The 15,405-nt window shown below is 40.2% G+C and overlaps 1 protein-coding gene across 1 annotated transcript in view; it reads left to right on the top strand.

Moving 5' to 3' along the window:
* The window catches only part of PTPN12 (protein tyrosine phosphatase non-receptor type 12), a 47,623-nt gene extending 36,420 nt beyond the window's left edge, over positions 1–11,203 (top strand). Inside the window, exons 13-15 of the mRNA XM_075274053.1 lie at positions 5,243–6,177; positions 7,965–8,054; positions 10,395–11,203. Of these exons, the coding sequence (XP_075130154.1) occupies positions 5,243–6,177; positions 7,965–8,054; positions 10,395–10,450 (1,081 nt within the window). The 3' untranslated portion in view covers positions 10,451–11,203. The remainder of the gene's footprint in view (positions 1–5,242; positions 6,178–7,964; positions 8,055–10,394) is intronic.
* Positions 11,204–15,405: the final 4,202 nt, after the last annotated feature.

Raw genomic sequence — 15,405 nt, 5'->3', positions numbered from 1 at the left:
AAAAAAAAAAACCTTGTGAATACAGCGCCAGTAGACTTGTGACTAGCACTCCATTCGTAAGGTGGTTTTAGGGGTACCCAGCGATTGGACTCTTACCGCCTATACACAGGACCGTGGATAAGTGTCCATAATGGGATAACCCCTTTGACTATTTTTAGGTTTGATCTGAGTTACAGATAAGTATTTGTGACTTTCATACAAAGTGATGTCTCTTTTTTCCTATAACCTTGGGCTTCAGTTTTATTTACCGTAGTTATAGTGGAAGTCAAATTTTTGTAATATAAAATAAACATTGAGGAATTCAGATTTTTCTCATGACTTGTGCTTCAAAAAGTTAGTGTAAGTACTTTTTTTTTTTTTTTTTTTTTTTTTTCCCCTAAATCCAATAGTGTAGGTCAAGGGAACAAGTTTGGCAATATACTTCACTAAAGAAAATTGTCTTTGCCTCTCTTTAAAGGGTCACTGTTTGGAAATTAAATCACGTTTTTTGGTGCTGATATTTAATTCTGTTTATCTAGATTTAAAAAAAATAAATAAATAAATCTAAAAATCTTATTATTGTAGTGTAGACTGACCATGGGCCTTCGACTCAATGTTCTAAAGCAGACCCTTTTGACTTTCTTGGGAGAATTTTCTAGGCATGCTTTGAGAAAAGCAAATCTGTGCACGTGCCTATTGTGACTGGTGGATCCTAGACAACATAGAAAACCTAAAATCTTTCAAAATATGTTAACTCTAAAACTAGGCCACTTTCTGGCAAAAATTCCACTTAATTACTCCTGTCTTAACTTATTCGAGTTATGTCCACCCTCCATACACAACACAATATCTGTTTTCAATGGGCCCTATGGGAGAAGGATATGACACAGTCTACAACATTAAATGAGATATTCCTATCAGGAAAAGGCTGATAACCCAGCTGTGTTGTGAAAGAGAACGCTCTCTATATTGTGAATGTCTCTCTATTTAAGGAGATCTCCTTTTTTCCTCTCTTCTCTGTATAATTCTATTGTGCAGATATCAGTGACAGAGGCATTTAAATGATGAAACAGGAGTAATTCTTATATGCAGTATATTACAAAGTTTATCTTCACCCCAACTATGGATTTATGGGAAAAAATTTTAGTTGTGCTTTTACACAGTTTCCTGCCTAGAAAAACATCACCTTTTGAAAAAGAGACTGTTAAAACGTAGAGATGAGCGAACAGTGTTCTATCGAACACATGTTCGATCGGATATCAGGGTGTTCGCCATGTTCGAATCGAACACCGCGTGGTAAAGTGCGCAAAAATTCGATTCCCCTCCCACCTTCCCTGGCGCCTTTTTTGCACCAATAACAGCGCAGGGGAGGTGGGACAGGAACTACGACACTGGGGGCATTGAAAAAAATTGGAAAAAGTCATTGGCTGCCGAAATCAGGTGACCTCCATTTTAGACGAATAGTGGATTTCAAATCCGGGTCATATGAGAATGTGAACTTTGTGACTATGAGACAGGGATAGCTGTACAGGCAGGGATAGCTAGGGATAACCTTTATTTAGGGGGGAATGTTATTAAAAATAACTTTTTGGGGCTCTATCGGGTGTGTAATTGTGATTTTTGTGAGATAAACTTTTTCCCATAGGGATGCATTGGCCAGCGCTGATTGGCCGAATTCCGTACTCTGGCCAATCAGTGCTGGCCAATGCATTCTATTAGCTTGATGAAGCAGAGTGTGCACAAGGGTTCAAGGGCAGCCTCGGCTCTGATGTAGCAGAGCTGAGGCTGCACAAGGGTTCAAGCGCACCCTCGGCTCTGATGTAGGAGAGCCGAGGGTGCACTTGAACCCTTGTGCACCCTCGGCTCTGCTACATCAGAGCCGAGGGTGCGCTTGAACCCTTGTGCACACTCTGCTTCATCAAGCTAATAGAATGCATTGGCCAGCGCTGATTGGCCAATGCATTCTATTAGCCCGATGAAGTAGAGCTGAATGTGTGTGCTAAGCACACACATTCAGCTCTACTTCATCGGGCTAATAGAATGCATTGGCCAGCGCTGATTGGCCAGAGTACGGAATTCGGCCAATCAGCGCTGGCTCTGCTGGAGGAGGCGGAGTCTAAGATCGCTCCACACCAGTCTCCATTCAGGTCCGACCTTAGACTCCGCCTCCTCCAGCAGAGCCAGCGCTGATTGGCCGAATTCCGTACTCTGGCCAATCAGCACTGGCTAATGCATTGTATTGGCGTGATGAAGCAGTGCTGAATGTGTGTGCTTAACACACACATTCAGCTCTACTTCATCGGGCTAATAGAATGCATTGGCCAATCAGCGCTGGCCAATGCATTCTATTAGCGTGAACTGAGTTTGCACAGGGGTTCTAGTGCACCCTCGGCTCTGCTACATCAGATTGCTACATCTGATGTAGCAGTGCCGAGTGTGCATCAGATGTGTAGTTGAGCAAAACTGACTCAGCACTGCTAAGTCTCTGCATTCGCATAGGAATGCATTGGCCAGCCTTCGGCCAATCAGCGCTGGCTCTGCCGGAGGAGGCGGAGTCTAAGGTCGGACCTGAATGGAGACTGGTGTGGAGCGATCTTAGACTCCGCCTCCTCCAGCAGAGCCAGCGCTGATTGGTCGAGTTCCGTACTCTGGCCAATCAGCACTGGCCAATGCATTTCTATGGGGAAAAGTTAGCTTGCGAAAATCGCAAACTGACAGGGATTTCCATGAAATAAAGTGACTTTTATGCCCCCAGACATGCTTCCCCTGCTGTCCCAGTGTCATTCCAGGGTGTTGGTATCATTTCCTGGGGTGTCATAGTGGACTTGGTGACCCTCCAGACACGAATTTGGGTTTCCCCCTTAACGAGTTTATGTTCCCCATAGACTATAATGGGGTTCGAAACCCATTCGAACACTCGAACAGTGAGCGGCTGTTCGAATCGAATTTCGAACCTCGAACATTTTAGTGTTCGCTCATCTCTATTAAAAAGTAATTTAATATAAAAACTATTTCATTGAACAAAACTTACCTGTTGAGGTTTTGAAATCGGGGTATTTATATTGGGATTCTCTTCAGGAGAAAACGCCATTTTTAAAGATGGCAATGCTAGTTTATATGGATGTACTAAACTTCATTTTAACAAGCTTCTATTGGACAACAAATGCCGTGTGCCTCAAAGCCTAACAGAACTAAGACCTTATAGAAGTGGGCTTAGAACCCTCCTGCTATCCCAAAAATATTTTTAAGCTCCTTATTATATCTGAACTCTACAAATTGTCAGATTAGTTGACAAATGTATGATTTCTGGGGGTCTGATAATTGGAACTGCCACTGATCAAGGAAACAGGGTTCCCAAGTCCTCTCTGGGTGGATCTAGTGGACATGTATGATCACCACACAATTCACTTCTTTGGGGCTGCCTGAGAGGTCCAAGTACGGTGCTCAGTCACCACTCTAGAAATAAAAAGTAATCCCTGAGACTGCTAATCAATTCACAAAGTGGACCCCCACACTCATGATTTTATGGGGGTCCCAGCAGTTGCATCCCACAACATGCAAACAATTATGAAGAAATATTAAGGAGCTATTGCTACTTTTCACGCTACATACCGTTATTAATTCGTGAAGCTAAACAGTCAGGGAAAACTTTGAATTATACATTGAAATAAGATGTGACATGAAAGAGCTGCATGTCTTTCATCATGAGGCATAATACAGATCTGTGGAGCTCTTTTTACTGTGTTGTAAATCAGTTGATGTAGAATAGGCCATGTCTTCCATGAGTGTGCCAGTATATTGTCACAAAGTACTGTTATGAATGCCACAATGTTTCTATTTTGGCTCCCTGGAAGAAAGTTAAGTGTTGTCTATTTTTGGCACAAGTGCTGCATTCCACAAGCTTGGCACCAGGGCTGTTTGATGTTTAAGCCCCACGCTCTTCAGTCTTGAGGGTTTTTCTTTGGACTTTTGCCAGGAACCTTGTTGAATTCAGATCTTTGTATCAAGCTACATTTGTACTTGCAGAGCTGCTGTCATTGTTGCAAAAATTCTTTGAATATCATGTACTATTTTGGCATATTTGAAGCATAGCTTTAGTTCTGCAGAGATTTCCACGCATATACATCCTTACAATAGTACCAGATGACAAACTACCACTTTAACACATTTACCGTCAAAACTGAAATATGGGGATGCTTGAAATATGGGAATGAGAGATTAGAAATGGAAACACAATTTTAATATATAGAAATATTCTACCTAATATATAGGTGGAATTATATATTCATTATGCACTGTTATAGAACAGGGCTTCTTAATACGATCTATTTTCTACTTGGGCCTCATCAGTCAATTTCTTGTGATGTCAATGCATTACTAGCAAAGAATACAACAGTGCCAATCAAATACAGCAGAAAATACCTCCCCAAACAAGTACCATTGTGCAGCACAAAATACCTAAACAAATGTACCACGCACTACATTACAGCATCATTGGTGGTAGCACTGCCCCATGTCCTTCCTTTTTCCTTATGACCAGTACAGTCTCTTCCTTTACACCTGTAGCTCATTGGCAGTAGCATTCTCCCCAAATGAATCCATCCAAATTTACCATTTTCCCAATAACATCCCTCCCACACTATCAGGGGCATCCCTACAACAGAGAAAGGTGATGAGAGAAGAAGTCTCCTACCTCCAGTACCAAGGGCGAAGGGCCTGTGAACTCTTGGTGAAGATGCAAGCCTGACATTATTGGTTCAGATTCTGCTTTAAAGCCCCTGCTTTGAGCCAGAGGTGACACTGGCAGAGACCCATACCAGTTAGTAAGCCACCTCACAATTTGAGTTTGAGATGTATAAGGGAGTTACAGACTCCTCTCTACACAAAAGATTAGGTAGTTGATCATGTAATACTTGTGTGAGTCAACTTAAGCATACGTTTTTTGTTGTTTTTTTTTGCTTTATCTGAACAGTACATTATAATGTTTAGTTTAATAGTAAATGATATCACTCAGAGAAAGACTACACCAGACTAACTTTAACAAGCTGGAATCTCACTGTATACCATAGAAGTAATAACTGAATCTAAGTCATAATGGTTTATAAGAGAATCTGGGATTTTCTTGTTTGTATAACAACCCCTTTTTAAAACTTTGGATTGGTTTTCTCTGGTTTTACAAATAAGACTTATGTTAGCATATTTGCCAACGTATTAAGCTCAAACATATTGTTGAAACTAGTATCAAACGTGTTTCATTTTGCAGTTGCCTTGTAGAAGGAGACGTTAAAGAAGAAATCTTGCAACCACCAGAGCCTCGTCCGGTGCCACCGATTCTGACCCCATCTCCTCCTTCGGCTTACCCAACTGTGACTACAGTCTGGCAAGACAGTGATCGCTATCACCCAAAGCCAGTCTTGCATGTTGTATCCTCAGAAAATACAACAGACATGAATGAGAACTATAACAAAGCAGGTGATGTAGTGGAAAAAGAGTCTACTATCGAGAAGAAACTTGAACGGAAACTAAGCATAGAAATAAAGAAAGTACCTCTTCAAGAAAGCCCAAAAAGTTTTGAGACCACTACAGGTCTCCAGCGGGGACTCGGTTTTAAAATCAAATCCGCTTCAGCATATGCAATTGACCAATTGCCTAAATCTCAAGTGTCTAGTTCTTTGGAGTCTTTGTCATTAATATCATCTATTCCTTGTGTTGACTGTAGAAGTTCGAGATCTACTAAATCTTTAGAAGAGGTGCCGCTAGAGAAAAACTCTGATCCCCCAACAAGACCAGATCATCTTCCGCTAGATAAAGGACTTTCAGTTTCTGCTACTTTGGGAAATGAGCATAAGGCGTGTAAAACTCAGTCTTCCTCTGCTGATAAACTTTTAGATGTGTGTCATTCTGACAGCAAGACTTTACTAAATAGCAATGTTCAGGCTTCCCAAACAGGGAGTCATGGTGACCTCAACAACACTCCTGCACTTCAGGCTCCTTTATCTTTTACCAATCCTCTTCACTCGGATGATTCTGACATGGAGGAGGGCTATTCATATGGGTCCATGGAAAAAAACTTGTCTACTATATCAACCGCAAGTGCCACTGTTTCTGCAGCATCTGACAACCCATCTACTAGAAAAGTATTGCCTATGTCCATTGCCAGGCATGATTCTTCTATGAAGCGCCCATGTTCTGAAAAAGGTAAAATGGCCTGCTAGTTAATAAAACCTATATATATATTTAATTTGTGTGTTAGCTGGAAGAAATATACACACCATTCATGTTGTCAATGTATACATTACAAGCATGCTATACACTGGTCATCTTGTAAACTGCTCATGTTATAAAATGGTTGAAAAATAAAAATCCTTTTCTTTGATGAGAATGCATATTCTCATCAATTTGGAGTGATTTCCAGGGCTGTGGAGTGAATAGACCGAACCACAGACTCTGACTCCTTTGTAAGTGGTTGACAGCCATGGTCACACAGACACAATAAAACTCTTCTAATTTGAATCCCACCAGGAACAACATCTGCAAGGAGTTGGTGTGTTCTCCCCGTGTTTGTGTGGATTTCATCCCATTCTACAAAGACATACTGATAGGAGAAAAAAAAAATGTATATTGTGATCCCTATATACTTTTAAGAAAAAAAACCCCTCTTCATTATGCCACAAAAAGCATCTTAGTTACTATACAATATTGTATAATATCACTTAAAATATTCATTTTATTTTGAAGTCTGAGTCTGTATGGCTTTTCCAACTTCACCTAAAACTGGTCACGACTCTGAGTTCATAGCTTTGCTTATCAATTTGTATTGCATAAGAACCTAGATATATAGGGAATACAATGGAAAAATCTTATTTCGGTTAGAAATTACCTACTAAATCTTTGGTGTATGAACGATGTCTTGCATGCCCCAATACTTACCAGGCCGCCTTGTGTAAGGGTTGGCACAAGATGCAGTCAAGGCATAGCGGTATTACGGTTCCCAATTTATAATGTTTCAAGATTTTATTCTTGACATCCTTAGACGTGTTCCAACAATTTTTAAATGGTTCAGATGAAACTAAACGTGTATTTATATATTTTAAAAAAAACCCTACAGAAACCTTACCAAGGCCTTTCATCTCTATTGCTGAAGAGTCTATCTTCAGGGCTTCCAGTCCCAGTGGGTCTGGTAGTGGTAACGTGCATCATTACTGGCCTTAATGGTCATGTGTCTTTCATGTCCCAGTCACTGCTGAGGACAATGATTGAGCGTTCATGTGAACTATGATTGTTATGTCATCACTGAAGACCAAGGGATTAGAAAAAGCAGCACTGGAGAGGAGGGGGTCTTTAGAAGGTCACGTAAGATAAGCTCATAAACGGGAAGGGGGGGGGGATCATAACGATTTTCTTTAATAAAGATTGATTACCTTTATCTATTAAAAATGCATTTCATCTGATGTCTTAAATTGTATTGAACAGGTCTTTAAAATGTATGACAAAATAAATATTTAAACATAAAGTACAAAAGCATTCACAGTAGTCTACCACCTCCCCTAACGTAACCTGCCTGCACAGCATTACAGGGTCTGGCACGGTCTGCAGCTGAAAGAGGAGAGTGAGGTGCTCCAGAAGCTGCGCAGACTTCTCTTCTGTGTACAGATAGTGCTAGTATGAGGAGGAGGGAGAGACTATCACTGAAGGAAGATCCATAGTTAAGCATGGTTTAGCACAGACCGCACAGGTGAGTGGTTAGAGGTGGCAATAGCAGTGGCATGTGAACCTAACAAAGGTATGTGATCTAAAAGGATAATAGGATCTGTAATGCTGTGTAGGCAGTTTTCTATATTGTTGGAGAGGTGGTAGAATTGGATTTTGATACAGCTTTATGTATAATTCTTCACAATTATGCAAATGGGAGCTTTTCTGTCCATAAAAGAATAATAAAATAAAAACCTCATAGATATCACCACATTGATATTTTTGCATTGCAGGTCATCTGTCTGATACGACTGCAGAGGATGCGCAGGGAAGGAGCATGGATTTAAAAGAACTGATGGCTCCACAGAACAGTGCGGCTGATGGTAGGTTGTCCTTTTTCCATGTAACATCACTGTAATATATAGTGCTACACTGTCATCTTCCCTAACGCTTGGGTAAAGACAAGATTGTTGTGTGACAGTTTCTAGCAAACTTGTAAAAAAAAAAAAAAAAAAAAAAAAGATGAATAACTGTGTCCTAATATGCATGGAGAATTTTTTTCACACACCTTAACAAACTTGTAGGCAAAATTTAATTTCTTATCTAGCAGTTTGCTTATTGTTCTTAAGATGTAGCACAGAGAGTTCTAGGTTCATGAAGTCTCAAGCAATATATTTGCCCAAACCCAAACAAGGCGGTGTATCATTTTCAGGTGTTCATTTTAAGATCACTTGACCCGTGTGAAGAGAGGGATGCCATGAATTTTCAGACAGATTGGAGGCTTTGGATAAGCAGTGGGTCGCCATAGAGGCAGACCTCCTCTCTGTCCGCCTCCCATTATCACCCGACTTCGGCGTGACTCTCTCTTTTCGCCTCGTATTTCCTGTCTGTCTGGGACTGCGTGTGCAGGACCTCTTCGCTGGCTAGGGTACCTGGTCCCCTAAGCCCTCTTTTTCGGAACTCTATGTTCCCACCGGGCCTCTCTGCCTGTCGATTCCTTTGCTGGTCTGCTAGTGATGACGTTAGGCTACGTACAATTGCTGGGTCGCTGCCATTTCCCTCCCTCACTCAGTTACATGCATCCACTCCTGACATCCCTCTTTCCTGGTTGGTGTACAATCAATTAACTGCCTTTCTCCGCAAGTTCTCCATGCTGCCCCTGCTCTCCTATTTCACCGCCTTGGAGAGTATCTTCCTCCAGATTGGGCCCAGACACATACCCTCTCGCTTTTCTACAACATCCTTCTGATGACTGCTACCCCTCCCCCTATACCAGCCTTTAGGACAAGGACCTCAGCTTGCATCTCTCTCCTGCTGACTGGACTCGTTCCTTCCTGTTTGCTTATAAATTACTGCTGCCCTGTAGTGCCCAGGAAAAAAAATTTAAAATCCTGACCCGCTGGTACTGCTGCCCTGTCCTTCTTCACATGTTTTATCCTACTGTCTATAATGCTTGTTTGTGCTGTGGTTCTGCTGTGGGCTCGCTCTTCCACATTTGGTGGGCGTGCAGGGAGAGCCAGACCTTTTGGTCTTCTGTGTTCTCTCTATATGCAACAGTTAGTGCTTGTTCCCTGGCTCTCCTCTCCCTTATCCTGGGTAAGATATCCAACATTAAGGGACATTTGACTTATGCTTTTTTTCCTCTTCATTGTTTTTCTACTGAATACAAATGTAATAAATCTAATTTTTTTTTCTAAAGAATTTTCTTTTAAATAAGATTTCCATTAAAATAGTTTTAATTGGGCCCATAATGATGGATCTGAGGTAACAAAATGTATTTACTTTGTTGCTCAGGTTCCTGCTGGTCTCTACTTCCTGTGTAGGTCAACACAATGAAATGCAAAAAGGTAGGTATATCCAGCAACCAAGGAAAGTCCAGTAGTAAAATAAAACTTAACTTTTATTAATGCATAGTACAGTCCATAAAAAACATTGAGATACTGTGTGTGGATAAAAAAAAAAGTGTATTGCCTACAAAAACATACCCAGATGGAAAAACGAATTCACATACGCATGGCTAACCGCTGACTCGTTTCGAGTACTTCAACGCTTAGTCGTTTTTCCATCTGGGTATGTTTTTGTAGGCAATACCTTTTTTTTTTTTTTTTTTTTTTTTCATCCACACACAGTATCTCATAATGTTTTTTATGGACTGTACTATGCATTAATAAAAGTTAAGTTTTATTTTACTACTGGACTTTCCTTGGTTGCTGGATATACCTACATTTTTGCATTGTGTCTTTGTCCTCGTCCGGGAGGCTCTATCCGCGCATCAGGAAATCCTACAATATACTATCAATTTGCTGTTGGCTGTGGACTTCCCCCTTCTTTTTTGCAACACAATGAAATGCCTGCTTAGCTGTGATTGGCTAGTCTTGCATCTCTAGGGATTTCCTGTTTCGAGACACCAGGAAGTAAAGACTAACTTGGAACTGTATGAGTGGGAATCAGTGTGTGGGGAGTGACCATTTATTCTTAGGACCACAGTTTTGAACCTTGTTAAGGCTAAGGCCCACGGGCGTGAACGCATTGCGGTTCTTTCCGCAGCGCTTTTAAGAGAAAGTTAACAGAGTTTTCCTCTGCGGACTGCGGATCTGTAAAGGGCTGCAGAGTATGATGGCCTTACACAAGGAAGCTAAATAAATAATACATGGTTAGGACGATAGTCCTTTAAGAACTTGCTCTTGTTTTCCATCTATGAAAATAACTTTCTCTCTTCACAGGTTTCAGTGAAAGTGAAAAATCTGAATCAGGGAACTCTCCATCACAGTGCACATGATGGCCACCAAACTTGAGGACGAATGAGAAACTTTGCCTTTTCAATGGACAGTAATTGAGCCTGAGCCTGTAGATGGAGGAGCATGAAATGCTACTTAAAAGTTCCAAGACTGTACCTTGAAAAGTGCCACTACTGGGACAGTATTCCATGACATCACATTTCCTCTATGTAGGTTTGCCTGAACAATGGTACATTCTACTGTACAATTCCATATCTATATAATATCTTACATATTTAAGATGGTTGATTCCAGTGTCAGTGCTACATGTTTCTTTGCTGGGACCATATACCTGCCTTATCTAACACTTTGGTTTAAAAACAAAAAAGTATTACGTATGATTTGGTAACTTAATGTATTACAGTACTGCCTTAATGTCTTTTAACCCTGTTACACGCTGCTTGTAGATCTGTTAATATAGTAAGACTTTTATGATAGTTTACAGACTACTTTTTTGCTAACTTTTGATTAAATTGTATGCATTTTCTATTTGTACAGGGCAAGCAGGTATATATTTGACAAAATTGCAGTCATAAAATATTAACAGAAGATGTAAGAAATCTCAGCATGGTATTATTAACCTGTTCTTTATACAGAATGTAAATTATTGGCCCTGATGTTTTAGGTTTTTTTTTTTTCCTTTTTGTTTTTTTTTTAAATCAGTCTAGCTGGATAAAAAGACCAGCATTGCAGGTTAACCAATAAGATTGTAATACAGTTTGTAAATTGTAAGCTAAAGGTTATTTTTATAATATACATGGTTTCATTGTCAAGTCAGTTTGTCTTATTCTTTATTTGGTAGTGGGAAAGTATGAATGGCGATTATAAATAATTATACCATTCCGTATATCTGACATGGCATACAGATCTACCTCTGTGGACGATTTATTGTCTGGCTTCAAAAAATATAATTACTATCGTGCATATGTAATATAATAATAATAATAATAAATTTATATAGCGCCAACATATTCCGCAGCGCTGTACAATTTGTAGGGTTCAGATACAGACAGATACAAAACAAAGAACGTCATTTCACACAATGGGACTGAGGGCCCTGCTCACAACAGCTTACAATCTATATGTCTTCACAGCCCATGATTTGTATATAAAGGGTTAGAGTTCCACTCGTCCAACCTGCCTCAGAGATTGTAAATGCAGCATAAATCCGCATCATCCATACAACTTGTTGCTACCATTTGCTAAGTTCTGGCCAATAAATACCCAACATTTATACAAGTATATGAAGAAAATGCACGACCATCTTGAGAGGTAGTCTGCATTTACACCAATGTTCTCTGCTGCTGGTGTGTGTGTGTGTGTGTGTGTGTTGGATACCTGATGTAAATCGAGTGTGCAAGGCATAAATAAATCTGCCCCATGGTGCTTACCAAAAAAATCTGCCAACCAAATGTGTTTTGTTGCCACAAGATTACGATCGTCATTACATCATCCAGAGTTCATGTTCCTAAAATGATCAGTTAGCCACAACAGTGCCTAACAATGAGGAAAGAAAGTAATCCATACAAGGCATTGCAAATTACAGCTCTTACATAGTCCACTTGTTCAAAGGAGATTGTAGAGTCCATGACTGTCTGGTTCCATCGTCTACACTGCAAATAATTTTAAGACTAAGACATGTATTAAGGGAATACTTATTCAGCTATATCTGGCAAATGGATATGTTAGGAACTGGCATAGATTTTCAGTTTAACTTATGCCAGAAAAAGACTGAGATGCTTACACGTTGTCCTTTCCCAAAGGTTTTCTGTGGACTGTGGGTACTTATAGGGGTTGTATGGGACCCCAGAACATGGCTTTTATTATTCTCAGGAAGTGACATGTCCATTGCTCACGTGGCAATGCCATATTTCCATTGAATTTAAATAAATGAGACTGATCTGCAGCAAGACCATGTGACCAACGGACATTGTCACTTCCTCAGAAATAGAAAGCAGCCATGTTAGAGGTCCTGCACAACCCCTTTAACCTTGGAGTAGAGATTCAGCCAGGAAGATGTGACTGGTCTTTTCCAATACAAAGGGTCCATTCACATGAAGGAATTTGGTGTGGAATTTTCCACATGGAAAAAAAGAAGCCTCCCATTGATTTCAATGGGTTCTGCTAACTTTATTTTTCCACTAGCGGAACTCATTGAAATCAATGGGAGGCTTTTTTTTTTTCCATGTGGAAAATTCCACACCAAATTTCTCACTATTTTCCTCCGTGTGAATGGACCCTTACAGTCAGGACCAAAAGTTTAGAGACTGACAATTTTGTTAGATATTTTCATGATGTAACAAAGTAGAATTTAAATTTTAACTGTCACATACATCAGGTTTATGCAACTTGCCCTGGCATGCTGAATAGGCTTCTGGGTCGGGCCAAATCGTGATTGAAAGCAACCCATTCTTGGCTCACAGTGCTTGGAGCTTATGACAATTCATGGTAGAACTCACTTTTATCCAGCATGCCAGTGCATATTGCAGAGTGTTTGTAAAAGAAGGGTCAACACAGGTGTGAACCTAGCATATAAGATGACAAACTAGCATCCAGTGTTACATTTCCTTGCACATCCCTGCAGGAGAAATAAAGGATCAGGTTGTCTTGATTTTCAGTGATGTTTCTTGTATAGACTTGAGTCCACCAAGGATACAGAATCTTTCTAGACACACACCACCCTGATTAATGGATGAGGGCCCTGACTGAGAGAACTCAACCCCCCCCCCCCCACTCCTTCCTAATAGAGTATCCAAAAATGAGGATAAAAGAATGCCATCAATTGCTTTCTGACATTTAATGGCTTCCTATTGCAGCAATTTGTTTGTTTACACTCCTCCTTCAAAAAAAGGGCCATAACGTTAACATTTTTTGCTTACATAACTGTATGAGGGCTTTATGATGGTATAATTTAATATATACAGTGTACTTTTGTATTGCAGGTTTTGTTTTTACAGTGTTCATTGTGGTACAATTGATATAACTATATCCTGTGGGTCAGTACAATCATGACACTACCAAATTTCTATAGTTTGGTTATGCTTAACCCCTTAAGGACACAGCATCCATTATTTAAGCAATTTCTTCTGACTAAAGAAATGCTCTAAATGTGGGTGTATACTGCTGTAAGGTCATATAGTGGCACTGAGAATGGATCAAACAATAGGAGGGTAGATTTTTGCTGTAATAGTTTTCAGGTACCATGTCGCACGTGCTGAGCCCCTGAAGTGCCAGAACAGTGGAAACCCCCAACAAAAAAATCTGTTTTAAATTTATACCCTTTAAAAATAAAATTTCATTCACATACAGTGAAGTTAATTCTGATAGGTGTAAAAAAAAAAACCCCACACACCCAATTTTCATATCATGTGACTGTATCCCAAGGCTACTATTACATGTGTTTTAATCAACACAAGCCCTCCGTAAAACCACATACAAATTTTAGATTTTTGATCAGTATTTTATAATGTGTATAGAGAACAAATGCCCAGCTCTATGTGGATATTTCTTGGATGATGACTGCATTGCTGCAATTGACCCTATGTTCCCCAGATCCGAATCCAAGTGAAAACCTGTTGGACCTCATGAATCAGTGCATTTGACACTGCCGAGCAGGATCCCATTGCAAGCCGTCCCTAGTCTCATCAGGTGCTTAGTCAGACGGTCAGGGGTGCACACAGCATAGTGTATAGTCCCCACGTGGCTTGAGTCACATTATGAGCTACTGTGATGAAATTCAACCACACTGGATTTATCTGTGATTAAAACCATTATGCACACAAAAGTTTCAGTGAAACTCAGACTATTTGTCAGCCTGAAGATTCCTAGCAGTATAGTTATCCATGATACTAGTGTCTACTTCACTAACACTCTGTACCTTACCATAATATGTACATGACAATGTCACTTGGAGATGACTATAATGCTACGCGTCCCTCTCCCTGCACACTGTTCAGGCAAGGAGATCTGGTCTATATACAAAACGAGTTTCACAGTGAAACTTGGTTATGTGAATATGGTCTTATTTGAAGTGATTTGGAATTCAGGCCTATATTTTTGTCTTTCGCTGACCTTTAATATGTCAAAAAATTTTCAACTTGAATCTTTCATTCATTAAGATCCAATGTGTTAGGTAAAGTATACCTCTAAGGCTAAGGCCCCACGGGCTGTAATTGCAGCGCTAAAGCGCTGCGGAAAGAACCGCGGCGTAAATGCATTGCGGTTCTTTCCGCAGCGCTTTGAAGAGAAAGTTCAGAGTTTTTCCTCTGCGGACTTTCTCTTAACATTATATCTACGGGAAAGCCGCCAGCGTTTCTGTAGATATAATTGACATGCTGCGATTTGTAAAGCCGCAACGGCTTTGCAAATCACAGCGTGTCCACACTGCGTTTTTTTTTCTGCAAAGTGGGCATGGGATTCGCATGAATCCCATCCCCTATACTTGCACTGTAAAACACCGCGATTTTTCCCGCAGCGGAGAGCAAATCGTGGCGTTTATGTCCTGTGGGGCCCCGACCTAACTCTTCGCTGAAAAAGGACATCATACAAAACATGTCACCAAAAAAAAGGCACCTTTACCTGATGGTAGATGAAATCATGCAGCCCAGTGTAATATGGTGAAAATGGCACAGTTGCAGAATGCCAAGATAGTACCCATTCACACACCTGCAATCCATGAGGGGAGAGGGAGGATGGATGCTAGCATTTCCAATGCACATATAACTTATAACATCAAGTGCACCAAACCACTGTTTTGTCTCTGATAAAATTTTTAATAAGTGATCAAAGCAATAGACATTGTTTGAAATGGTATAACTAAAAAGTAGATCTGGTCCTGCAAAACAAAACAACCCACACCCTGTACACGGAAATATACTGTATATTTTATGGATGCCAGAATATAGCAACTATGTGACATTTTATTTTAGCTGTACAGTGAAGGCTATAAAACAAACCC

This window comes from Leptodactylus fuscus, chromosome 5 (assembly GCF_031893055.1).
Source record: "Leptodactylus fuscus isolate aLepFus1 chromosome 5, aLepFus1.hap2, whole genome shotgun sequence".
In the NCBI taxonomy this organism is placed as follows: domain Eukaryota; kingdom Metazoa; phylum Chordata; class Amphibia; order Anura; family Leptodactylidae; genus Leptodactylus; species Leptodactylus fuscus.
The sequence above is the reverse complement of the archived record's forward strand: the minus strand, read 5'-3'. Positions and strand labels throughout refer to the sequence as shown.